General features: G+C 57.0%; 1 protein-coding gene across 1 annotated transcript; it reads left to right on the top strand.

The window, feature by feature from the left end:
* Positions 1 to 964: 964 nt before the first annotated feature.
* TRIM8 (tripartite motif containing 8) lies at positions 965 to 15,811 on the top strand. Its single transcript, XM_027596462.1, has 6 exons — positions 965 to 1,883; positions 11,169 to 11,264; positions 11,609 to 11,842; positions 12,855 to 12,886; positions 13,022 to 13,137; positions 13,490 to 15,811. Exons 1-6 carry the CDS (start codon positions 1,314 to 1,316, stop codon positions 14,095 to 14,097), a joined length of 1,656 nt encoding a protein of 551 aa, XP_027452263.1. The 5' UTR covers positions 965 to 1,313; the 3' UTR covers positions 14,098 to 15,811.
* Positions 15,812 to 26,659: the final 10,848 nt, after the last annotated feature.

Genomic DNA, 26,659 nt, shown 5'->3' on the forward strand with positions numbered 1-26,659 from the left:
CACCGAGAGAGAGAGAGAGAGAAAGCCCGCTGCAGGACCCTCAAGCGAGCGCGCCTGGACCCCTGGCCACCGCGGCCGCCGCCAGGAGCCCAAGATGGCTGGGCTCTGAGGGAGGCAGCCTGGCCCGGCTGGCTCGGCTTGGCCCCGCCGCCGCAGGCTGGCTCCGACCGCAGCCCCGAGCCTTCCAGGCCGGAGCAGAGGCCGAGAAGAAAAGAAAGTGGGGGGGAGGGAGGCCGGGGTGGCGAAGGGGGAGGGCCGGGGCGGGGGGGGAGGGGAGGGCCGGGAGCCGAGCCTCCTGTTCATTAGCAGTTGAGAAAAATTCCTTTCTAGTTTGATCAATCCTTGTTTTCCTCGGCAGAGCCGAGGCGCCCGCCCAGCGCGGAGACCGAGAGCGGGGTCTCTCTGCGGCGGGGGCGCCGGGCCTCGGGGAAGCGCAGAAGTCGCGAAGAGGGGGTCAGGCCGGAGCACCGCCGGGGCTTCTCCCTCCCTTTCTGGTTGGCTTTTTTTTTTTTTTCCACTTCTCTCCCTCCCCCTTCCGTTTCTATTTGTGAAGGGAGGAGGAAGGCAGAGGCGGGCTGGTGTCTCTGGCCGGGGACTGGAATTTCATCTGAATGACTGCCCCTGCGCGCACGCAGCGCCCCGGAGTCGGCCCGCCTGCGCCCCGCAGCCCGCACCCGCACCCGGCCGGCCAGCCGGGGGGCGCCTGCGCCGCGGCCCGGGGACCGCCAGCTCGCCTCGCCCGCCCGCTCCCGGTCTAGCCGCTCTCGGCGCGGCAGCTCTCGCTTCCCCGGCTTCTCGGACCCCGGACGAGGCGAGTGAGGTGCTGCGCGGGCGAGCCGGGAAGGAGCCCCATCGCCGCCGCCGCCGTCGCTGGAGGAAGTGTGCGGCTCCCGGGCTCTGGCCGCTGCGGGGCGCGCCCCAATGTCAGCCGCGAAGCCGGGCGCAGGCCGCGGGCCGCCGCTGGCCTAGCCGCGCGGACGGGGGGCGGGGTGGGGGGGGCGGCCTCATATGGAATTTGGACCCCGGCGCTCCCCTCCAGGGCTGGTGTCCCGGCCGCGGCCCTGGCGCAGTCCGCCGCCTCCCGCTAGGCGCTCGGGAGGAGGAGGAGGAGACGCAGCCGGCTGCGCGCGCGGCGGGAGGACCGAGGCTCCCTTCTCTGGGGGGCAGGCGCGCGGAAGGCGCTGGTGACTGAGCGACTGTCGGGGCTGCCTGGGGCCGGAGCTCGGGGCTCGGCGGGCCCGCAGCTGCACGGGACGGACCCCCAGAGTTGGGCAGTTGGGGAGGCCTGCCCGGGCCCCCTGCCCGCGGCCGCCATGGCGGAGAATTGGAAGAACTGCTTCGAGGAGGAGCTCATCTGCCCCATCTGCCTGCATGTCTTCGTGGAGCCGGTGCAATTACCGTGCAAACACAACTTCTGCCGGGGCTGCATCGGCGAGGCGTGGGCCAAGGACAGCGGCCTGGTGCGCTGCCCGGAGTGCAACCAGGCCTACAACCAGAAGCCGGGCCTGGAGAAGAACCTGAAGCTCACCAACATCGTGGAGAAGTTCAACGCCCTGCACGTGGAGAAGCCGCCGGCGGCGCTGCACTGCGTGTTCTGCCGCCGCGGCCCCCCGCTGCCCGCGCAGAAGGTCTGCCTGCGCTGCGAGGCGCCCTGCTGCCAGTCCCACGTGCAGACGCACCTGCAGCAGCCCTCCACCGCCCGCGGGCACCTCCTGGTGGAGGCGGACGACGTGCGGGCCTGGAGCTGCCCCCAGCACAACGCCTACCGCCTCTACCACTGTGAGGCCGAGCAGGTGGCCGTGTGCCAGTACTGCTGCTACTACAGCGGTGCGCATCAGGGACACTCGGTGTGCGACGTGGAGATCCGGAGGAATGAGATCCGGGCAAGTACCCTGCACACACACACACACGCACACGCTCCCTACCGCCTGGGGACCACCCCTCCAGACAGGCCAACCCTGGTGACATCAGGCCAGAGTCCCCCTTCCAAACTCTTCTACCCTGAAAGTTTAGGGGCGAGGTCCTGGGAAGAAGGGTCCCCTGCTACGTGATACATTCCTGCACCTGTGCTTATAGGGTCCATCTCGAGTCATTTATAGAATTGAGGTGAGGGGTAGAGTTCGGGTGTTGCTTTTCTGTTCTGCTCCGCAGCTCCCTTCCCGGGCCTTGTTTCTGTAGGCCCTGTGGGAAGTCACCAAGGCAGTGACCCAGGTCCTGCTTCTCCAGCTGCTGTTTATGTAATGAGTGTCCTGGTGCCGCTGCTGTGGCTGACATGATCCATGATGCTGGCATACCAATGAGGAAGTAAACAAAAGCAGCCATGTTCGTTTCAAGCCCTATTGGAAACACACTGGGGTGGGGGGGTGCGGTGGAGGGGAGCTTCCGGAGGGAGAACAGAACTCTGGTATCTATCTGGACCAGGCCTGGACAGCCAGCCGCACCAGTGAGCAGTGTCTCGGCCATTCTGATTATTCCCAGTAGCCCACTCTCCATGTGTGAGAATCACCGCCCTCTGCGTGCCTCTGTATGTTGCCTGAGTCCGCATGAACAAACCTTAAAGTATGTGTCTTCATCACCCTGAGCCCTTTTCTCCCAGCCCAGCTCTCTATCACAGCCCTCCCACATTTGGGGAGGGGAAGTGGAAGACGGAAAAAGAATCCTGTGGGTTTAAGGTTGAGCTGCCTTGCAATCTGGTTTCAGGCAGCTGGCTCCCCTGGGCTGCCGGCGGGGTGATTACAGAACCGCATCCCCTCCCATTGTATACACCCGTCGGCAGCAGCCAATGTCAAGACCGCCTTCCCCCTCAGGCCCCTGGGCCTGGCTGTGGAGCTGGACTGAGGCAATACTTCCGTCCCCTTCAGTGGAGGGGGGCTCCTCCTAGGTCCCTCCCTGGTCTCCTGGCTTTCAGGGTTGAGTCATACCAGAAGGAAGGGGTTGGCCTGAGACTGAGCCATCTCGAAGCCCCAGCTTGGAGCCTGGGTGTGATATCATGGGGGTGAGGTTGGGCTTTGGTTGGACTGGGAGTGTTTAATGGGTGGGGGCCCCTGGAGGCTAGTCGAGGCCAGTGGGGAGCTTGGGTATGAGGAAGCTCTGAGCAGGGGACGGTTGTGGACGGGGGCTGTTTCCTGTGGGGGGGGACCAGTCAGAATGAGTCACTGTTTAGCAATTAAAAAACATACACATACAACTAACAAAAGGCAGGAGGGCGGCCGCAGGCTGAGGGCAGGGATAACGAATAAAATTTGCTGTATAATTAGTTTCCAATTGGATGGGCTAGCTCTGGGTTTTTGTACCAGGACAGGACCTCTGGTTTCTTAAAGGAAGTGGAGGGGATGGAGAGAGGGGCCCTTCTCTCCCCTCCCCTGGGGTTGAGAAACAGAGGCCCAGGGGAAGCAGATGAGCCCCTGGTGTCCACCCCCAACTCAGGGCAGGCAGAGCCCAGACTTTTCTCAGTATTGGGAAGCTGCTGCTATTAATAAAGATGGAAAGGCCGGGGAAGGAGGGGAAAGCGCAGGGGCAGGAAGAATGAGCGCTGTCCAGTTCTCTGTCCTGGGATTGACAGCGGAAGGTGACAGGAAGGGAAAGACAGAGATGTGGCTGAAAGGACCCGGGGAGGGGGCAGCAGCCAGGGTGATGAGTGAATGTGTGCCTGCACCCACGCTTTTGCTCTTAACTGTGTCTGAGTGCTAGGGGTGCTCTTCATTTGGGTGGGGAGAAAACATAATTGTGCCTGGTTCAGTAGTAGGAGGGGATCTTTAGATGTGTGTCTGTGTTTCCAAGTGTCTCTGAGGCTGCTTTGCCCTTAAATGCACCTGTCTCTTGTCTGTACAATTGGGGACTGGGGGGGTGGGGAGGTGGTTTGCCCAGGCATGCAGAGTATATTCTGGGGTTCCCACCAGCAGGTCCCTGATCCTGGCTCATAGAAGGAACTGGATGGGAAGGAAGCGCTGAACTTTGTCAGCAGCTGCGTGCATGCATGTGTGTGCCTGTGTATGTGTGTTCATGTGTTCATTTTTGCTCCTGGTGTGGGCAGGCTCACAAATAGTGGGGTTGCTTCAGGGCCAGATGTGCAGTTCTGTGCGCTCAGCATCTGTGCCCAGCAGCCTGAGTCTTATCCCCCTCCCAGCACCCCTCCCCAGCCCTCCAGATTCTCTCTGGTGACCCAGGGCACTGGAGTTGGAAACCCTTCAATAGGCCAGCGCCACTCACTGTGAGTTGGACTTATTGAATGTGGAGGAAGAGGGGCCTCGCCCTCTGGAGGGGGAGAGCTGTGGGGAACCTGAATGGAAGAACCCATTGCGTAGCCCGTTCTCCAGCCAGGGGGAGGGGCCTTTCCCTGGGCCTCTTTTTCCCTTGCCTGAGGGCCTCTGCTGATGCCATGGATGTCACGGAGAGCAACAGAATTCTCCCGGATGTAGGAGCAGCAGATACGTGGAGACCTGCCCTTAAAATACAGCCCCTCTTCTTGTGCTTCCTTTTCTGTCCTGCTGGGGTGGGGGTGGGGGGGCTGCTGAAATGCCCCATTGGCTACAAATAGGAAACTGAGCAACCTCTCCCTAGTGGCCCTAGTCCCATACTCACAAGCACCCACAGGAGCATGGGCCAGTCGTCTGGAGTAGGGGCCCAGCCAGAAAGCGAGCTGGGCTTCTCTCCAGCCTGGGGGATAGCAGGGAACCCAGAGTCAGGCAGCCAACTCTGTTGCCCCACTCTGTCCTTGGGAAGCCAGTGTGTAGGCCCCATTGCCGTGAAGCCTTATCCACTGGGGAGGCCCCAGAGACTACTCTTTGGGACAGGCCTAGACCCCAAATATATTCTTTGGGGCCATAAGAGGCTAACTTCCCAAAATTGGGATATCCAGGTAGGTTTGAGCCTGGCAGCTGTAGGTGGTGAAACCCTCTTCTAGCCCCCTGGTTTAGGGGTTCATCTGAGCAGGAAACTAGGGTAAGCTGGGAGCATCCCCACCTCATAACCATCTTTAACATGGAAAGAAAACCCAAGATAAGGCCTAGTTATGTGTATGAGGAGCTATTCAGGGTGTGTGTGTGCGTGTGTGCGTGCGTGTGTGTGCGTGTGTGCGTGTGTGTGTGTGTGCAGGTCATAGTTGTGTACCTGTGTCATTCCTAGGACCCCAGACCAAGGCTGGAAATGTTGTCAGAACCCTTTTCCTCACATTCTTGTAGGTTTAGTGTTGAGAGAGGTTCTCCGGAAAGGGGGGTGGGGATCCCACTGATCAGGCCAAGGTTATGCTGCTCACATTGCCCCTGGTTGGAGGGCTTGCACTGGGACCCCGGAGGGGATCTGATGTCTCGGGGCCCAGCGTCTCTCTGGGTGGGCTGTGGGAGTGAGGGCTGCCCTGGCCCAGCTGACTGAGGCAGCACCAGGCTCTGCCGCTCCCTCCTCCCGCGACCATACTCCTGACCTCCCAGGTTGGGTGGTAGCTGGGGGGTGTGTGAGTTGCCCCTTCCTTATCCTGAGTGTGCAGGGAAGGTGGGCCCTGGGCCCCAGGCAGAGGGGAGTCTCAGGGAGAGGCCCAGCCCCCACCTCCACCCCAGGATCCTGCTGACACAGCCAGGCGCCTGTCATGCACGCCCTATTGATCGCTCGGCCTCCTGCAGCTCTGGGTGGCTGTGCGTCCGTGTCTGTCTGCAGGTGTGTGTGTGCGCTTGTGTGTAACCAGCGTGTCTGGTTGTGTCTCTCAACATGTGACTCATTTCCTCTATCTCGCACGTGTATCTCTGCGAAGGTACCGTGTGAGTGACCGCCTTGATTGTGTAGCTGTCCCGTGTGTTGCTGCGGGGTCAGGAAGGCGTGCGGGTGTGCGGCTCTGAGAGGGGCGGGTGACCGCGTGGCCTGCTTGCTGCAGCCCTGTGATTGGAACTTGAGTGGGTGTGCATGACCGTCAGCACCATGTTGCTAGCATGTGGCTGCCTGCTCGGGCTCTGAGTCTTGTGTGACTTTCTCAATTGGTGGGGGTGTCACGGAGGGGCTGACAAGATGGAATTCCCCTCAGGGTGAGCTCGCTGCCCGTGGCAGGTGTTGGAGGCAGAGGTCCAGGCGGATCCTGCGAGGCTGTGTTGGAGGCAGTGTGGGTGGGCATAGGCAGAAGGTGGGCCCAGCTTGGGCCCTTGCCCTGGACGGAGCAGGCAGGCCTGGCTGGCCTCATCCCTGGCTCTGGGAAAGCCTTCCTTCCCGGCTGGCCTGGCATTCAAGCCCAGACAAAGGGGGGCTTTCTCTCTCGCCTCTTTGTTCTCCCGCCCCAGAGCACTGCTCTCTGCATGGCAAAAGCTAATTCCACTCTGCAGCTGGGAGCCCTTCTCTGGGGTCTGCCGGGGCTTGTCTCCGAGCTGCCGCTGCTCTCCTCGCCCTGGCTCCTGCCCTGCAGCCTCTTCTCTCTGCGTCTCTGGTTGACTCTGGCCCGGGGGTCTGCAGGGTAGCCCGAGGCAGGAGCCGAGGTCTGGAAAGGGGTGTCTGGAAGAAGCTGCTCTGAGACCAGGGGAGAGTGCTGTGGCCCAGGGAGAGAGGAGGCCCACGTACTCCTGGGACAAGGGCTTCGGGGCACGGGGGGGGGGGGCAGGTGTGGAAGCTGGGGAGGAGGTTAGGATGGGGTAGCTCTGAGCAGGGGCTGCAGCCCGAGCTGGAGCTGGAATGAGGGCTCTCCGGGCAGGGGCCTGAGCAGAGAGAGGTATGTAGCGGCCCAGCTCCCTCTTCTTGCCCCCCCTACCTCTCCCCGCCCCCACCACCACCCCAGGGGCTGCTAGGTCCAGCCCTGGCCCTGTTTGAAAACCTCAGGCCTGCCTCTGGCCCAACCCCTGGGGCCCTGTTCCCTCCTGACCTTGCTTCTCTTCAAGGTTGACTTGAGGGTTTTATTATTATTTATTAACTTTTATGCAGCCTAGAGGCCCCATGGCCTCAGCCGTCTGCCCAGTCCAGTCTGGCATCAAAAATGCCAGCTGGGCCTGGCCAGTTAGACTGCAGAGGGATGTGAGGCTTTCCTGGGGCAGGAACGTAATGGGCTATAAGTGCCCCCTCTCCGAGTCGGGAGGGGCATCAGAGGGAGCAGTCAAGGCAGAGTCTGGATGTTCTGGGGCCTGCTCCTCATCCCCGCCAGGTGTGATGGGATGGGAACGGAGTGCCCCCAAGCTTTCTTGATGCTTTTGCCCTCACAGGCCCAGGAGCAGACCACAAAAGGCCTAAGTCCTAAGGGCCAGGGCCAGGGCCAGGGCCAGGGCCAGGAATGAGCAGGTCCCATCAGGGCCAGGGGCTGCTGGTGGAGCTGGGCCTCAGATTGTTCCTTGTCCTTCCTGCCGGAGGCCTGGTCCCTCCAGCACTGCTGGGCTAGCCCACGGTTCCCCGCTCTGCTCTGCTCCTGCACCTGCGCCCTTGAGGTGTGCCACACTCCAGGTGACTCACTTCGGGCTGAGAGCGTTTTTTTTTTTTTTTTTTTAAAGATTTTATTTATTTATTTGAGAGAGAGAGAGAATGAGAGATACAGAGCACGAGAAGGAAGAGGGTCAGAGGGAGAAGCAGACTCCCCGCTGAGCGGGGAGCCCGATGCGGGACTCGATCCTAGGACTCCAGGATCATGACCTGAGCTGAAGGCAGTCGCTTAACCAACTGAGCCACCCAGGCGCCCAGGCTGAGAGCGTTTGTAAGGTGCCCCCACCCCCACCCCCTGCATTGAGAGCCCATACTCTGAAACAAGCTGGAAAATCTGGTCATATCTCTCAGCTGTTTTTCCCAGGTGGACAGTGGGGCCTCGGCTCTCGGCAATTCCCTGGACGTTGGGATGGAACAAGGCTGCTGGTAGCGGGGCGGGGGGGTGTCAGTCTTGCTTCCTCTCTCCCGTCTCCCAGCTTCTCAGTAACCTGATTCAGTCATTTGGTGGAATTGAGGTGAGGGCTAAGGAAGAGACAGCAAGTAAATGTTCCCGTCCCTTCCCCCAATTTCCCAGTGCCTGAGGTAACAGTGATGTCCCTCCACCCCCCTGCCTCCCCCAGCATTTGTCTGTGGCAGGATTAAGATCATGGCCTCAAGGGAGGGCAGTTCCTGCAAGGGTGAGCTGACCAGCATGGGCCCCTGGGCCCCCCTCCCAGCCCTCCATGACGACTGGCAACCCTTGGCCAGTTTCCTTCCCATTTCTGCCCCTTCCCCTACCTACCCCTGCAGCAGAGACAGGAGCTCAATGTCGTCTGAGCTGGGGGAGGGGAAGTGAAACCCAGCCACCTTTGCTGGGCCTGGACTGGGCTCCCAACCCAGAGGGCTCTGGGCATGCAAGGTCCCAGAGTATAAGTACTGCCAGGAAAGGCTCTGAGAAAAGCCTAGAAGAGGCACAGGGCTGAGCTCCACCCCTAGGACTGGATGGGAGGTACCTCCTTCGGCTCTTCCCTGAGGAGTCAGCTGTGAATTCCTTGAAGGGGTTCCAGGTGGGCGGGAGAGGGGCTTCCCACTGCTCTGGAGGGTGGGAGTGCAACAGCCCCCATACCAGGCCCCGGGGAGCTTGGTCTGGGTACCTGCCTGGGGCTGCCTCTTTCGTGCCCCTCATCTGGGACTCAGCCCCAGGTGCATCGCTTATCGGACACTGATGGGTTTGGTCATAAGGAGTAGCTAGGCAGGGAGACCATGTTTCGAAGTTGTTTGGGGAGGGGGCTGGGCTTGCAGATATCCTGAGCACTGGAAAGAAGAGTGGCCTGGACTCTTGAGAGACATCTGGAGGGGTGTGCCCTGTTCTCTCAGTAGCCAGAAGGCAACAATTTGAGGGCCAATTGGTACAGGCCCTAGTGTTCCTGAAGGGGAGTCCTGGCGACCTTGCCTTTATGGCAGGCCTCTCCTAATTGTCTGGGGCCCTCAGGGGGCCCAGCCTTCACCGTGTAGGGGGCAGGATGCAAGTGTATGTGTAGCTGTGTGCAACAGTGTGCGTGAGGGGGGCCCGGGCCCAGTGGCAGTGCGGGCTTGGGTGTGTTCTGGGCAATGCTTCAGGGTGCTGGTTGCTGTCTTCCTACGGCTGGGGGCGGCTTCATAGACACGGAGGATGCGGGACTGCCCAGCCGTTGTTTCCCTGCAGGCTCTGACTCTCAGGCTGACAGCAGAACCCTGTGCATGTTGGACTGGTATGGGGACCTGCTGGAAGGACAAAGTGCTGGGGGCAGGGCAGGGTCTCCTGGGGCTGGTTCTTAGAGGTTCTGTCCTAGGGCAGGGGTCAAGTTGTTGGAGCAGGGGCGGGGGCAGTGTACCCCCGGCTTCTCCAGCTTAGAACCTGAGAGCCTTAACACACCACCTCCTCCTGTCCCCAGGGGCCTGATTTTTGTTTCCAGGGCAGCTACCAGCTCACAATGAGGTCGCCAAACTCTCTTGCTGGCCTTGGTTTCCCCCGAACGTAAAATGGGCTAGAGGAGTGAGGAAGGGATGGGTGCCGCTTGTCTCTAGGAAACCAGCTGGGGCTGGGTGAAGAGTGGGAGGTCATAGGTCAAACTTGAGGGTCACTCTGAGGCCCACACAGAGGAAGAAAAAGAACCACTCCTTGTGAACACTGACTGTGAGCCAGGTTCTGTGCCACCTGCTTTGCAAACCTTATGTTGTAGGCAAAACCATGGCTTTATTCAGTCAACTGGTTCTGCATCTGTAGGGTGCCGGGGCCTCTATGTGGCCTGGCTGGGGAGGGAGGTGGAAAAAGACAGCAGCAAAACCCTATTTTCAGTAGGCTTGGAGCTTTGCAGGGAGTCCAGACCGCACTTTGCGAGGCAGACTACAGAATAGTGTTGTCCTGTAGGTCTTTCTGTGATGAGGGTCATGTTTGGTACCTGTGGTGTCTGGTACATTAGCCCCTGGCTCCATGTCGCTATTGAGCACCCGAAACTGAGGCTGGCCCACCTGAAGAACTGATGTTTGACTGAATTTGTTTTCATTTGCTTCAATTTAAATAGCCACCTGTGACTCGTGGCTGCCATACTGCGCAGCACAGCGACAGGGGAGGCACAATGTGACAGGCCACCGCCCGACAAGGACGGGAAGGGCCCTGCACAAATGTCGAGCGTGGACCATGGAAAGTTGCCTAGGTCGTGGGGCCTTAAGTTGGGCTTTGAGGGATGGACAGAGGGAGGACGGGGTCACTGTGGACAGCGGGTTAGCAGCGTGCAGGGAGTTTGGATGTGCGCAGAGCACTGGGGACGGGATAGCAGCCCACCTGGCTGGGCGAGTCAAGTTGTCAGAAAGCCTTCGTGGCCAGAGCATTGGAAGGAGGGAGTCATTGAGGGTTCTTGAGCAGGAAGAAACCATGTTTGAAGGGGCATGTCTGGTGAGGGAGGACGACGGGATGGATGGAACAGCCAGGATGGGTAGGGCTGGGAGAGGAGGGCTTGTGGAGGCAGGAGCTTAGGGGCTGAGAAGAGCAGCTTAGTTCAGCACCTTCCATCAAACTGGCCTTGGTTCTTAGGAGAGCCAGAGTCTCCCTTCCACCTGGGTCCAACTGAGAGTCTGAGAGACCTAGCAAGGACTTTAGAGGCCTAGCTCTCAGTGTTGAGAACAAAGGAAGGGGTAGCTGCCCTTGATGCCCCCAAGTGCAGGTAAGGCAAGTATAGGGTGAGATCTGTGGACTAGGCAGAGGGCCTGTATGCCCTCGGAAGGTTGTTTGTCCCTCTGCATCTTAGGGTACTCATCTCTAAGATGGAGCTCCCCAGAGAGAGGCGGCATGCCTTGTATGAGAACAGACCCTACTGCCTGATCACCTAGGCTTGTATCCCAGCTCCGACACTTACTAGCTGTGTGACTTCGGACGAATTGCTTAATCTCTCTAGTTTCTTCTTCTCTGAAATGAGGATAATAATAGTACTTAACTCATAGCATTACTGGGGTGATTAGATAAGTCTATACAGGAAAAGCACTTAGAACAGGGGCTGGCCTGACCCTGCCCTCAGAAAGCTCATGGTTTAGATATGTGTGGGAAGCTATTCCAGGCTTTCTGTTCCTGGGAACAGGCTGGCCAGAGAGCTGTCACCAGGCCCCTGGGATTGTGTGGGGGCCAGAAAGGTTTAGAAGGCAGAAATTTAGGCCATCTGAGTCAAAGAATCTATAGGATGAGTCTGTTCTTAGAGGGAAGGGTGGTGCTCACCTATCCTTGGTAGGGGATAGAGCTGCAGCCCCCTCTGACGCCCCTTCCCCACCTGTCCCTGCAGAAGATGCTGATGAAGCAACAGGACCGTCTGGAGGAGCGAGAGCAGGACATTGAAGACCAGCTGTACAAACTTGAGTCGGACAAGCGCCTGGTGGAGGTAGCTAAGCCCAAGCCCATGGTATGGGGCGGAAAGGCTTGGGTGCAGGGCCTCGGGCTGGTTCCGTATTTGGGCTAGGATCTATTCTGTGGTCGACTCTGTGCCAGAATCCCTTGGTCAGTTATTTAGTGAACTATCAGTGGATGAACCCCCACTGGTGCCAGGGGTAGCTGGCCCAGAGCCCCGTGCTACCTTCTGGGAATGAGCAGGTCAGACCGGGAGCTGTGGGCAGCCTGGGAGCTGGGTGTCCCAGATTCTACCTTCCAAGCTATGAGAGCGGCGGGAGCGGCAGCTGGAGGTCCCCGGGGCTTACCTCCTGCCCGCTCTCACCCCCGGGCCTGCAGGAGAAGGTGAGCCAGCTGAAGGAGGAGGTGCGACTGCAGTATGAAAAGCTGCACCAGCTGCTGGATGAGGACCTGCGGCAGACGGTGGAGGTCCTGGACAAGGCCCAGGCCAAGTTCTGCAGCGAGAACGCAGCGCAGGCGCTGCACCTTGGGGAGCGCATGCAGGAGGCCAAGAAGCTGCTAGGCTCCCTGCAGCTCCTCTTTGACAAGACGGAAGATGTCAGCTTTATGAAGGTGGGCTGGGACCGGGACCGGCTGGTGGGACCGGGGGTCATTCCTAAACTGGAGTCCGCCCTCCTTGGCTCCCCAGTGAATTCCCCCCAGCAGAATGCTCACAGGGTTTTGGAGCCAGCCTGCATGGCTTCAGAACCCTCCCATCCCACTCTTTCTAGCTTTGTGAGCTTGGGAGCGAGTCATAGATGTGGCCTATGCCTGAATTCCCTCACTAATAAAATGGGGTGCATGATACAGATCTACCTACTATCCTTTATCCACAATGCCAAATTTTTTTTTATTAAAGATTTTATTTATTTATTTGACAGATAGAGAGCACAAGTAGGCAGAGCGGCAGGCAGAGGGAGAGGGAGAAGCAGGCCCCCCGCCAAGCTGGGAGCCGGACGTGGGGCTTGATCCCAGGACCCTGGGATCATGACCTGCGCCGAAGGCAGCCGCTTAACCGACTGAGCCACCCAGGTGCTCTGACAGTGCCAAATTTTAAAAGTCTCTGAAAACTGGTAGAAAAAATTCTGACAACTCATTTAACAGAAAAAAATTGACCTGAACTCATGTTGGCAATTTATGGTCTTTATTTATCTTGCTTGATACAAGTATTCAAACATTTTCCTGCAGGAACATTGATGTATTGGATGATGGTATCCTACTGGGGATAATATGTAATATATAGTACAGGCACCATATTCCCCTTCTAAAATCCAACAAATTACAAATTCCAAAACACAGCTGGCCCCAAGGATTTCGGATAAAGGACTGAGTGCCTCTAACATCTTCCTCCTAGGGTAGTTGTGTAGATAAAATGATGGATGTGTAGAAAGCACTTTAGTGTTTGTCACATAGTAAGTGCTCAATAAATGTTAGCTATTCTTATCTTCTAGAAATGGAGACACTCCCTCCCCCCTTGCCACACTTTGGCTGGAATCAGAGGGTCAGCCCTGCCTGGGGAGAAGGGGGATGGGGCAGCTCTCCCATGTTGCCTTTCCCACTGACTAACCCTTTTCTCTCCCCCTAGAACACCAAGTCTGTGAAAATCCTAATGGACAGGTGAGCAGCTGGCCACTGGCCCCCAGGGGAACACATCTGGGGGAGGGCAGGGAGGGCCAGGCCCAGCGGGGGGGAGGTAGGGCAGGCTCACCGGTGATACCTCCTCACAGCAGATGCCCCGTCCACTGCCCCCAGGACCCAGACCTGCACGGGCAGCAGCCTTTCTCCCCCTAAGATCGGCCACCTGAACTCCAAGCTCTTCCTGAATGAGGTGGCCAAGAAGGAGAAGCAGCTGCGGAAGATGCTAGAAGGTGAGGGTGGTATCCTCAATGGAAAGGAGAGAGCCCTTTGGGCAGGGAGGAATGCCAGAGCCTTCTCTCTGAGAGGCAGCATGGCCTAGTCAGATAGTCTTTTCTTCTTATCCTGGCTTTGCCACTTCTAGCTATTGGACCTTTGGAAAAGCCATATTACCTCCCTAAACTTCATTTTCTTCAGCTGTAAAATGGGAATAACAATACTATCTACCTGCTAATGGAGTAGGCAACATTGAGCAAGACCGTGCATGATGTAATGAGCTTGGGCCTCTAGATAGAAAGTGGGGAGAGGAGGCCTGGGTTGCTTGGGATGGGAGCTTTGGCGACTTTTGCCCCAAACTCTCCACAGGCCCCTTCAGCACACCGGTGCCCTTCCTGCAGAGCGTCCCCCTGTACCCTTGTGGCGTGAGCAGCTCTGGGGCGGAAAAGCGCAAGCACTCAACGGCCTTCCCGGAGGCCAGTTTCCTAGAGACGTCGTCAGGCCCTGTGGGCAGCCAGTATGGGGCAGCGGGCACAGCCAGCGGCGAGGGCCAGTCAGGGCAGCCCCTGGGGCCCTGCAGCTCCACGCAGCACTTGGTGGCCCTGCCGGGCGGCGCCCAACCAGTGCACTCAAGTCCTGTGTTCCCCCCATCACAGTATCCCAATGGCTCCGCCACCCAGCAGCCCATGCTCCCCCAGTATGGCGGCCGCAAGATTCTCGTCTGTTCTGTGGACAACTGTTACTGTTCTTCCGTGGCCAACCACGGTGGCCACCAGCCCTACCCCCGCTCCGGCCACTTTCCCTGGACAGTGCCCTCGCAGGAGTACTCACACCCGCTCCCGCCCACACCCTCCGTCCCCCAGTCCCTTCCTGGCCTGGCGGTCAGAGACTGGCTTGACGCCTCCCAGCAGCCTGGCCACCAGGATTTCTACAGGGTGTATGGGCAGCCGTCCACCAAACACTACGTGACGAGCTAACGCCACGCAGGCAGTGGGGCACTGGGGGATCTTCCCCCCCCCAGCCCCCCCAGTGGCTCGGGAATTATGCATCCAGAGACCTGCCCTTCTACCTTCCTGTCTTCCCTCCCTTCCTCCTTCATCTCCCCCCAAGTCTTTTCCTTTTGGATTTTTTGTTTTGGGCTTTGTTTTTGATTTTTTTTTTTTTTTTTTTTAAATGAATCTCCTGGACGCAGACGTGACAGTGAGAGCTGGCCTGGGCTGCAGGTGGCCCTGAGTTGGGAAAACGTCTACTTCAAGGCATTGAGCTCTCTCTCTGTCTCTCCTTTTTTTCCACTCCTTCCCCTTCCCACCCCCATGGCTGGAAGGAGCCTCAGCTTCCCCTAAAGCCTTGGGGGATCCGGGGGATCCAGCCCTCCTCACCTAGCCCTGGGAGGAAGGACCAGTGGTGCCCACTGACCTGCTTCTCTCGTTTTTCTTTTGGGCGGTTTGATCACTGACTAAAAAATGACCTGTAGATTGTGGGGCTTTTTTTTTTTTTTTTCTTTAAACCAAGAATGATTTCTCCTACTTCCTTCTTCTCAACATCCTCCCAGATGGAGTTCAAAGGCCACTTCTCAAGCAGCTTTTGGCACCTTCAGCCTCAGAGTGGAATCTTAAAGACAGGAACCCCATGTCCAGGAAAGGGGAAAAGGAACTTTGCCAATGATAGTGACCACAGCAAAAGCAAATAATAATATTAATAATAATAAAGAGAAATAAAAGAAATAATAAAATAAAAAACCATAGCACAGCCCTTGTTGAGGTCAGTGGGGGAGGAGTGGCTGCCCCGAGTTGGGTCCTTGCCTGGATTTTGACACAGCAACTTCCTGTAGTGAGCACTTTGTATGAATCGTGGACTTCCTGTTCTCAAGGCGCAGGTATTTATTCTGTAATCTGTCTAGAGCACACACCGAAATCCAACCTTCTAATAAACATAATGGCGCAGTCCCACTCCCTGCCTCGCCTCTTACCCCTCACTCCCCCAGGCCTAGGGTCTTCAGGTGTTGGTACAAGAAAGGGCACTGAGGGATGGAAGCCCCTGCCTTCTTTGCCTTGGTTCTGTGCTCTGTCTAGACTGTTCTAGGCCTGTGAATGTCAATTCGTCAGGCACTAACTACATCGCCTCTCAGCCTTGGGTTCATTTGACAAATATTTGCTGAGCGAGGGCCTCCCAGTCCCAGCCCCCTGCTTCATAGGTCCTGGCATCTCTTTGAGGTTCTGCCAGCATGTTCTTAGCTAGGACAGACAAAGGAAGAAATACCTTCCTGTGAGTCTTGCAAAATTACCTCTTTCAGTCCACAAATATTTATTGAGCACATGCTAAGTGCCAGGCACTGTGCAGGGCCATGGGCATAAACGGAGCAGACCCTCTTTTTTGTAATCTAGTCTAACTGGGCCTTGGCCCCCATTGGGGGAGTCACTCAGCTCCATGCTTCCTGTGGTGACTTGGGCCCAGGCCCACCCTGTGCACAGGAGAAGAGCAGGCAGGAAAATATTTGGCTCTCAGAGGCATGGAGGTAGGGTAGCAAGGTGAAGAAGACATTCTACCCTCATCCCCTTTGGCAGAGCTGCACAGTCTCTACTGTGTGTTGGGAGCTTGCTAAAAGGGCTGATTCCTAGAGTCCGCTTAGCCTCCTTGGGAGCCGTCAAGGGCCCAGGAATCTGTGTTTTTAACTCCCCAATTAAAAGAAGTGCTGCCATGAAGGATTGGCTAGGGTCCTCCTTGTCACAGGGACCCCTGGGTAGAAGGAGGCGCTGGGGGACACCTCTGGTGGGGGCAGGGGGGTAATCTTTAAAAGGGATCTCTGGTTTGTTGCTTAACACTTGGCAAGGATCTTATGTCATACAGCAGCCTGTGCCCTTATTCCGTACCAATAGGAGGGGCAGCCTTTGCTGGTGCCTAGTTCTCTTTCCCCTTGTCTGGGTAGAATCAGGGCCCAAATGCCTCCTATCCCAGGAAGCCTAGCGCAAGGCAGGGAGCCATGGGTAAGTCCTGTCCTGTGCCAGGGCCCTGAGCCTCACACCCAGCCCTAGTCATTCCCCCTCATAAAAGTTAAGGACCCAGGGTGGAGGGCATGGTGAGGCCATGTTCCCCTGGCCAGTGGGCTGGCCAAACCAAAACAGAGTCTTGGTCCTGCTAAGTAGAAGCTCTGTCTTCCCATCCTGTGGGAATAGAAAATGACTCAGTGTTGGGTGGGTGGACCCTTGCCTCATTGTTCCCCCTTCCCCACTTTGGCAGGGAGCCAGAGCCAGGACAGAATGACAACAGCTGGCCTGCCCCCTTCTCTTCCCCTGCACCTGTTTGGGGCTAAGGCGAGGGGGCAGATGGTTGGAGCACAGTGCCCCGGCAGCCCAGGGTGGAAGGATGCCTGGGGGCAGGTGCTGGTGGACAGACAGACGTTTCACTCCGCTCACATCTGCTCCTGTCTCACTATCCCTTTCTCTGGTTGTCAGGGGCCCTAGGACATCTGTGCCAAGGGTTGGGAGCCAAGACAGAAAGCTGCCCAATTTCTTTCCCATTTGGCCTAGTTTTGTTGTAGCTGATGGGAGGGGCCCTGTCTCCAGATGCATCAGTCAGACCGGGATATGGAGGGAGACTCTGGTGGGGGGGGTGTTGAGCCCCACTGGGTCCCAGCTCCGGAAGCCCACCCCGGACAACTACACACTCAGGCTCACAGGCTGCAGGCAAAGCAGTCAATTGCCAGTAGTACAGCCGGGGAGGGGGGCAGGCTTGCCCAGGCAGCCAGGGAAGCAGGGAGACGCCAACCCCACCCAGCTGTCCCCCGCCACCCAGCTGTCCCCGGCTTCAGAGGGGCAGCTGTCACCCACCTCCCAAGAGGGTCAGGGGCACAGGAGGCCCAGAAAGAGCTGGAGCTGCCCCAAGACACAAGGTCTGCAGGAGAAGGTGTGAAGGGAGCCTTCCCCCACCCCGCCCCGGTGTGCACACTCCCACACCCCTGGGCCCCCACAGCCGCGCCCTGCGCCTTGCACCGCCAACGGCTCGGAGATAGCGGCTCTCGCACCCCAGGCGCTGCGCGCCCGCCTTCCCCGGGAGGCGGTCACTCCTCCCCTTTCCGGGAAGGGCTGGGTGTCAGGAGCGCCTCTCCCGCACCCCACCGGTGAGGGGCGGCGGCTGCTGTGGCCCAGATGTGCGCCGCCCTCGGGGAGGCGACCGCTGGGGGGTTTCCTCCGCCCGCCACCCGCGCCGCCGCCGGGGCTCTTTCATGTCGCTGCCCTCCCCGTCCCAGCCCGGGCCCAGCAGCTGCGCCCCGCTCCCCGCCCCCTGCCTCTCTCCCAGCTGGCTTTAGGGTGGGGCGGCGCAGCTGGGGAACAGCTGCAAGGCGTGGGGGGGAGGGTCGGCTGGCCCCGCAACAGCCGGAAACAGTCCGGGTGCCGGGGGAGGGGCGCGGGGGGGGCGGGGAAGGCGAGGCCGGGGGTGGTCCGCTCCTCTGCCCCGCCCCCAGCGCATCTGGCCCGGCCAGCTGAGAGGGGCAGACCCCAGATCAAAGCCCCCTCCCGGCTTCAAAGGGCGCCCTGCGGGCGGGGCGGGCGGTGGGGCAGCCGGGAGCACCCTGCGGGCGTCGCCGCTGAGTCAGCGCCCCGGGCCCCTCTCCCGAGGCGAGACCCCACCTTCTAACCTCACTTCTGGGTTCCTCCATTCCTGTTCACACCCACCCACTCAAGGCCCTGTCGTTGTCACCATGCCACTTCCTCAGACACCTTCAATTTCTCCCATCTGAGGGTGGGGGAGAACCGAGGCACACTTTCAAGATGGAGCCTGGCCCCCTGGGGGATTCCCTACTCCACCTCTGCGTCCTGTAAATTCGGGGTGGGTGGATGGAAGGTCTAGGATATGTCCTTCCCCAACCTAGTGATCTAGGCCTACAAAGAAAGGGCGGGGTGGGGGTGGGGTGGGGATGTTGACCCTACTGGGGCTGCAGGGTAAAGGGAGGTAGAAGACTGATCCCCGGGTGTCCCTGGACAGACCCCACCACATTGTAGCCCCTCTTTTACAGTGAGGGTCTCCCTGTATGATTTTGGAAAACTCTCCCTTGGAGGGGCCTTAGAAGCAGTGATCTCTAGAACCTGGAATCCTTGTACTGGTTCTAGAACCCTCTGAATCCTGTTTCTTTGAGTTAAGGGGCAAGGAAGGAAACTGAGAACACTCTTGGATTGCCCCTTCCCTATACTCTGGGCAAGGCCCCAGGATTCAGGGCTAAGACCCCCAAAAAGTCCATGGAGGCCGAAGGAAATGAGACACACCAGAGAGTGGGGCAGAGGCAGCCAGGGTTAGGGGCTTATCAGGTGAGAGGTTATAGATCTGGACCAGGGGGTGGGCTGGCCTCAAGAATATCACCTTCCGGCAGCTTCTCTCTTCTTCCAACACTCTACCCTTTCCAAAGACTCCCTTCCCTTCCAGAGCAAGATGTAGTCACTCTCTGCTTGAATTCCTCAAGACACAAGCTTCCACAGGGAAAGCTCTTACAGATAACAAATAGAAATCTGGTGGATAGAGCTTTGATCTCTACCATATTCTCTATGGTATATGGGAATCACACCTGCTGAGTGAGGGAAGCCTTCAAGAGCCCAGGGCTTCTTCCCTAAAATCCCCTGTCCCTGGCATTTATGATGCAGGGCCTTGGCAAGAGGCTCACCCCTGAGCTCTGCACTCGAAGTCTGCATGTTTCCTCCATGGGCAACCAGTTTTCTTTAATTGCTGTGTGGTTAATTCCTCTCAACTGCAGCAAACTGGGATAGTTATGATTTCCCCTTGCACTAGATCTTCAATAATTGGGTCTTTCTTGAGAAAGAACCCATCTGCTCAGTGCCATAGATTATTTTTCATTATTTACATGGAGGCAAGAAAAGGGAGATGTATGCGGTGGTGTGTGGCAGAGTTTTCAACAGTTTGTAGAACGGGGTGTTGGTGGTACAGGCAACATCTCAAAATTACAGGTAAAGAGTGAAATGCAGGAACAGGTGTCCAAGACCTGAGTGTGTTAAGGATGGTGTGGACTTCTGGTCTACCTGGGGAAAAAAAAAAAATGGTAGTGAGTCATGTGACCTACGGATGGCGGGCTGCCTGGTTGTGAATTGGATGTTGTCATTAGACACTCTCCACATCTGTGTCTGCTGCAGGGCACTGAGCAGGGAGGGGGTTTGGATGCAAATGGGCAACTCAGGGCCTAACAGAGAGGGACTCTCCAGCCACACACACCACATGCCATCTCCAGCAGCTGCAGCAACCCAAGCTCCACCTATCAGATCAGTCCTCAGCAGCCCAGGTGGTTCCGTGCCCTGGTGGCTCTTCTGAGCCCTCTGCCTGGATTGTAGACCCATGCTCAGAGTTTTGCCTCGGCCGCGTGCCCCTTCCTGCCCTCTCCCGGAGGGCATGAGGAGAAAGGAAATGATGCACGCAAAGTGCTGGGTTTGTCGCTGTCACTGTCCACTTCAGGGCATTGATACCTCTCACAATGCTTCTGTTCCTGTGGGCCAACCACACTGCCGTGCACCTAGGACTCTCACGCAGTATTCTAACTATTGTGGTTTACATGTCAGGTTGCATGCGGCAGAGCCTACCTGTCCAGCTAGCCTGTGAGTCCCTGGAGGACGTGAAATATTAGTCATCTTTGATTTTTCAGAGCCTACGACATTGCCTGTTTCATTCATTCACTCATTTACTCGAGGTTCCTCTATTTCTGGACACCATTCCCATGTTGGGGGTACATCAGTTAACAAAACAGACAAACTCTCTGCCCTCTGGAGCTGATAATTTGGTGGGGATGGGACAGATGACAAATAATAAATCAATAAATGTGAGTTGATGGTAAGTACTGTGAAGGCAAGTAAAGCAGGGTGAGGGGGTAGGGCAGGCCAGGAAGGTAAGGGGGCATGGGAGTTTTACATAGGGAGATGGTTGGGGATAGCTTTACTGAGAAGGTGACATCAAGCAGATATTTCAGAATATGGGTGCCTGGGTGGCTCAGTTAAGCGTCTGCCTTCGGCTCAGGTCACGATCTGGGGGCCCTGGAATTGAGCCCCGTGTAGGGCACCTTGCTCAGCGGGGAAACTGCTTCTCCCTCTCCCCTTGCCCCTCCCCCCCCTTGTGCGCACTCTCTCTCTCAAATAAATAATCTAAAAAAAAAAAAAGAAAAGAAAAAAGAAAAGGTATTTCAGAATGTGAGGAGGTAAGGTCTCAGGGTATCTAAAACAACAGTGTTCCAGGCAGAGGAAACAAGCACAAAGACCAGAGGCAGAGGATGTTTGTTTCAGGAACGGCAAGGGGGTGTGTGCGGCTGGAAAGATTGAGAGGCAAGAGCAGTGAGTAATGAAGTCAAAAAGGCATGAGGGAAGGGGGCCAGGGCATGAGGCATTATAAGTGCTTTGCCTCTGCTCAAGAGATAATATGCTGAATGAATGAACCAATGGATGGATGGATGGATGGATGGATGCCAAATGCTGATGCTTTCAGGGCTCTAGGTGTTTCACAGGGGAGCCCTGTGGGCTAGAGGGTGCCAGGTCATCTTCCTGGGCATATGGGACTTGCATCATGCCCTAAAAGAGGAGTAAGAAAAGCACAAAAGAGGGGCAGACACTCCAGAGTGAAGGTGACTGTGAGCACAGGTGGGGAAATAAAATTGCAGGCGTTAGGTTGGGGGATAGTGAGCCTAGATCTTGTGAAGTTTAGGGTCTGCCAGAGAGTCCGTGATTGACAGATCTATAAAAAGGTTTGGGGTCAGATCAGAGGGCTCTTGAATGACAGGACAAACAGTTTGGCCTTGAGTCCCACAGCCACAGGGCCCCTGAAGACATCTGAGCAGGGGAACTGTGTTTTAGAACAATGGGTCTGAGCACTAAGGCGGTGAGGGCCAGGCAGCAGGGGACAAGATGGCCACCCAGGAGGCAGAGGGAGGTCCGAGTGAAAGAGTCCGTAGGGCTGCAGGGTGCAGGCTGGCTCCCGCCCAAGGACAGGAAGGGCCTCCACGTCCCAAGGCTCAGCGAAGGAATGGAAGCCCGGATGAGGACTCCTCCTTCCCTGCCAGCCGGCCATGGGCCCTGGAGTCAGCAGAAAACCCCGGGCCCCGGGGAGGAGGCGGCGCGGAGCCAGAAGCTGCTGAGGGCGCACTGGCAGCAAGATGCCATTGTACGTCCGCAATCAAGATACTTCAGAGGAAATCAAAAGCACCAACTGGGGAAATGATGTGCGCGCTCGCTCTCTCTCGCTCTCAAACACACACACAAACTTCTGCCTCCAAAATGGGTCAAGTGAAGGCTGTGGGCGTGGGCTGGGGAGGGAGGCTGGAAGGAGAGGAGGCCCAGGGCCCCGGAGCAGCCTGGGCGCTCGTGCCCACTCGCCCTCCTGGTGTAGGGGGCGGCAGCAGCTGCGGGGCGGGGGGGGGGGCAGACGGGAGCCTAAATACCCACCCCCATGCATATGGATAATGCTCACAGCTGCCCTGCCTGCTTTGCGTTCATTAGGACCAACTGTTTCAGGAGTGGTGGCAGGCGGGCAGGAGGGGGCGATGTGCCCATTCGCAGACTGGGGCGGGTGGGGGGGGGCTGCCTGCAGCTGTGCAGACACCGCCCCCTGCCTGGAGCCGCATCCCAGCCCCCGAATTCTCCTTCCTCCCTCTTTCTTCCTCCCAGCTCACTGCTCTGGTAGATCTGGAGGTCTCAGGGTGGGAAAGGGGCCCGGGGAGTCCGGGTGAACCCCCAGGAGCTGGGTGAATTGAGGGGCAAGGTGGGCTGGGTTGTGTCCCCCCACCCCTGCCGCAAGATGGGCGTTTGCTTACAAACCGAAGCTCCTTATCCTTTCCTCTCCCGAAGCCATCTGTGCTTTGGCCCTGTCATCTGGAGGCCCCAGAGGAGCCTCATTCCCACCAAAAGCCCCAGATCAGGCTTGCTGTGTGCCCCCAGACAGAATCCAAGGCGTGCGGGGGTGGCGTGCCAGTGGGATTTTGCACGATTCCACCTCTCGGAATTGAGGAAGGCTGAGGAAGGGAGGCTGCTGGGCTGCAGGTCGACCAGCTGGGACTGGGGACTGGGTTAGGGGGCCAGTGTTGAAAGCCAGGCCCAGGGAGGGGTCTGGCTCGTGTAATGGGCCCCCGGCCGCCAAGTACGGCTGAGCCACCCGCACCCTACACAAGGGCACCCAGCCAAGGGACTCGCAGCTAGTGCCAAGTCTCACACCCTGACGTGGGTCATCCTCTCCCATATGAGTCAGCAGTGGCCCAGGTGACAGGCCTGGCCAGTCTCAGGAACACGCATTCTGCTAACAAGGCAGTGTCCGCATGCATCTGTTGGCAGCCTGCCCTTCCTTCTTCCCGTTGGTGGTCTGAGGAGGGAGAGAGTGCTCCCTCTCTTCCATTTCGGGCCAGGGCACTGGGTGGGGGCTGTTGAGTCCGGGTGAGAATGGAGGCAGGGGATGCCAGGCCAGGGCCCAAGGAGCCGCGGCCTCCCCAGCTCTTCCTTTGTGGTCAGGGTGGGGCCGGGCCCCCCTGCCCCCTCTGCCGGCGGTCTCCAGACCAGCGGCCACCTCTGGTACTCCGGGAAGGGGCTTGTGCATCCTGAAGAGGGGGGTGACAAAGAGGAAGGTAGGCCTCTCACCCATCTCCCTGTTTCCCGGAGCCTCACCCCACCGCTGCCCCCAGTAGGTCACAGCCCTGCGGCTAGTCAAGAGAGCACCCCGGGAGAAAAATGGGCCTTCCAGGCTGCCGGAATCTCAGACAAGCCATTTCCTCATTGCGTAATCCTAGGCAAGTGACTTACCTTTGAGAGCCTTGGTTTCCCCAACTAGGAAATAGGGTTGGGAATACTTATCTTGCAGGGCTGCTGGAAGGGTCTAGTCAGCGATTGACTAATAGGGCTAGCAGTTTGCTTAGCAAAGCCGCCCCCAGCCCTTGGAGCTTTCAGCTTCAGGTATTCGAGCAGGTTCTCCCATAAACTCTGCCCCTCCTTGACTTAGCTTGACCTCTGCAATTCTCTCATTAATATTTTATTTCTTTAGCAAAGGCTTTTTGTCTCTGGGACACTGCTATTCACTCTGGGGAAAGAAACCTCCCCGTGTTCCTTTGTTCAGGAGGCTTCCTTAGCTCCTTTTCTGAGCTTAGAAGCCAAAAGGTGAAAAGGCACAGGCGCCTCTTCCCCGGCTATCTGAAAGTAGAGCTTTCCTATGAAACCTTTCACAAGCCGAAAAACAGGTAAAACAGTGTAGACCCTGCTTTCCAAAGTTAAAACAGTGTAGACCCTGCTTTCCAAAAGTTCGCATCACACCACTTGGCTTTTATGCAAGACCTCCATTAGTATGGCAATGGCTTTTTTTTTGCAAAAATGAAAATCCTCTTCAGATTTTTTTCGGTTACTGAAAACAGGTACTAATGTAGGTCTTTTGTAACAGTGCAGTGGCGAAACATGAATTTTCAGAAAGTGAGGAATACCTGTGTCATGGTATGCACTCAGGGCCCAGCAGCGACATGGGCCTGGGTGCACTTCAGGTTCTGCGCTGCTCTTCCGGCGTGATCTTGAGCGAGTGATTCAAATTCTGTGAGCCCTATCCCCAAACTGTGATCATACCTACAGTTAGTAATGTTGTTGCAAGGATTAAATGAGCTAATAACTGGGAAGTCCCCAGCACAAGTGGGTGCCTCCAACCACTTGCTCTGGTTTGACTGTAGGGGCCTGGTTGTTGGCCATATCTCCACATGTGCGCGTGTGTGTGTGGTTCTGGACACACACACACACACACACACACACACTGTCACAGTGGTGGACCCGCAGAATCACTGCAGGGAGCAGGCACTGTCTTCCCCTCCTCCCTGCCCAACTCCTGGTGCTGCAGCTTCCCTGTGCTCTGCAGTGTTGGAAAAGGAAATTACTGAACAGATTGCAATTAAGAGGGGAGAGGAGGGAGAGAGAGACAGAGGCCCTAAAATGCAGCTTGACTGAGCGCTAAACTGTGTTTTTGCCAGGAGCCAATCAGGAGCCTCTGACAAGAGGCTGTTCCCACTCACAAATCTAATTGCAAGAGGTGTGGCTGGGGTGGCCCTAGGAGCACGGGAGAGGAGGGGGCTGCAAGCACCTTCAGGAGACTGTTGGCCACTTGCTTGTTGCCTTCAAAGTTCCAGAGCCACATGGGAGGGGAGGAGGGAAGGCAGAGGTCTAGGGGGCCTGGGAAGGTCTGGACTCCAGAACTTCCGCCAGTTATTACAATAGCTGCCAATGATTTAGCACCTACTATACACGGGACATGCATAGCTTCTCCTCTGGAGAACAGGATGATGTTACCTCATTTCACAGATAAGAAACTGAGGCACAGAGTGTCCCCCCCCCCTTTTTTTTAAAGATTTTTATTTACTTATTTCACAGAGAGAGTGCACAAGCAGGGGGAGTGGCAGGCAGAGGGAGAGGGAGAAGCAGACTCCCCCCAGAGCAGGGAGCTCAACACGCCTAGATCCCAGGACCCTGGGACCCTGACCTGAGCTGAAGGCAGACGCTTAACAGACTGAGCCCCGCAGGCACCCCGAGCGTCCCTACTTTGTGTGAGCTGTTGCCTTAGGTCTAAATACTTTATTTACATTATATCTCTTAAATTTTAATCCAATTTCATACATGAAGAAGCAGGACTCCAAGAGAGTAACTTGCCCAAGATCACAGGGCTGATTTATGATGGGCAAGGATTGAACCGGGGGCCTCTCTGACTCCAGAGAACAGACTTTTTAATTGTACTTCAGCGTCCCTTTATTGAGCAGGGTGTTCCGGATGGAGTTGCGAGATTTAGCAAAACAACACAAACAAAAAAACCCGAGAAGGCCAGTTTTTGAATTTGAATTTCAGAAAAACAAGGAATTTTTTTTTTTTAGTTTTAGAAGTATGTCCCCAATATTGCATGGGATATACTTGAATTAAAAACAATTCTTTGTTTTTTATCTGGCAACTCTAGACCTCTCTCCTCCTGCCCCAAGCACCCCTCTTTTCTGCCAACAGCTTGCCTTGAAGGGTGGGCCCTTGGGACCAGCCATTCTGGTGTGTAGCTAGGCTGCTCAAATGAGGCTGCCCAAGGGGAATATGTTGCTTTTCTGCTCCAGGGGCAGAACCCTGAACACGAGCCTTTTCTGTCACCTACTGTGTGACTTTGGGCAAGTCTGTTTCCCTCTCTGAGCCCTCCCTGAAAAGAAGATGCAATATGAGGTACTAGGTAATTGCAAGTGTCCTCACCAGGCCTTTCCCAATATCTTGTCCCTTTTTCTGGTCCTTGCAGAAAGTGGTACAAAATCTGTGGTTGCACAGAGGTGAGGACAGGGAACACCCAACACCCAGGACAAGGAAACCCAGGGGAACACTACTGGTGTGGACTTAGAAGGTGAGGGGGGGGGGGGTCGGTGTAGGCTAAGACTGCTGGGAAATGGGCCATGACTGTCTTTGTCCCGCAGAGGTGACAGCTTGCTACAGCATTCACACCCAAGGCTCCAGCCCCCTCCTGCACTGAAGGTTCCGTGAGCCTGGGCAAACTCCTTAACCCAGGCCAGTGCCTCAGTCTTCTCGACTGCAAAGTGGGACTCATGCTGCCTGGTACTGAACGTAGGGGACGTTCGGTAGGGCACCAGCTGTGTAGGAAGGGCTTCATAAAGCGTTGTTTTTATCGTTGGAGGCTGTATTCCTGTCTATGCTTCTGAAAGAAGCACCTTGAGGAATGCTAACCTCTGAAAGGACAAACATAGACGAGGCCCTTTCCGAGCTCTGGCCAAGAACACAACACATTCCGGGCTGCCTTCGTTTCAGCTACATTTTGTCAGATTTTTGACAGACGTCTAAATTATATATTGAATTTTCCACATGACCAAATACCACGTCCCTTCCTTTGATTATCATTTTCTAAAGGGACTATAAAAAAAGAACCTTTCGATGGATCAGACTGAACCCTGAAACCACATGGAGTGCAGAGCTAAAAATAAAAGGAAGTAAGAACTGGCCCCTGCGAAGGAAAGAGAAATCAAAGCAAACTCTGACGGGAATCAAGGGACACGTCCTGGCGAGGGTGACATAGTGTCACCCTCCAGGCCAGGCCGGATCAGGAGCGGCCGACAGTGAGGGTGGGGCACAGAGTGGCACAAAAATAGCCTCCGCTTTAGCCCAGAGGGGAATAAAGAAATTTGTCAAAAGCCAGGAGAGAGAGAAGTGGAGTTGGAGGGAGGGAGAGGGCAGGACCGCGTCCTTCCAGCAGTTTCGGGAGCTGCGGACTTCTTCCACCCGGGCACATTTCCACCCGCCGGCACAATCGCTGACTTTCAGCTGTGTGCCGACATGTTCCCCAGCTCAGCCCACATCAATGACACCCTCGTTTCCATAGTAACCAAGGGAGAGTGAAGGGGAAAGTGTGTGCGGCGCTGGGAGCGGGGAGCCAGCCACCGGGAGCCGCGCGGGGGATGGTCGCGGCCGGGGAGGGGGCCTGTCCCGCTGTCGCGGGCGGTCTGCCGGGGCGCGACGCTCGCTGGACCCCGCCGGGGGTGGGAGGACGCCAGACCGGGTGTCCCCTTTCTGGCTT

This window comes from Zalophus californianus, chromosome 15 (genome assembly GCF_009762305.2).
Source record: "Zalophus californianus isolate mZalCal1 chromosome 15, mZalCal1.pri.v2, whole genome shotgun sequence".
In the NCBI taxonomy this organism is placed as follows: Eukaryota; Metazoa; Chordata; class Mammalia; order Carnivora; family Otariidae; genus Zalophus; species Zalophus californianus.

Excerpts from the sequence above, each read along its gene's own strand:
- TRIM8 (XM_027596462.1), top strand. The coding sequence starts at position 1,314 with ATGGCGGAGAATTGGAAGAACTGCTTCGAGGAGGAGCTCATCTGCCCC. Across the intron at positions 1,884-11,168 it reads TCCGGAGGAATGAGATCCGG|AAGATGCTGATGAAGCAACA; the intron begins GCAAGTACCCTG and ends CTGTCCCTGCAG. Across the intron at positions 11,265-11,608 it reads CGGACAAGCGCCTGGTGGAG|GAGAAGGTGAGCCAGCTGAA; the intron begins GTAGCTAAGCCC and ends CCGGGCCTGCAG.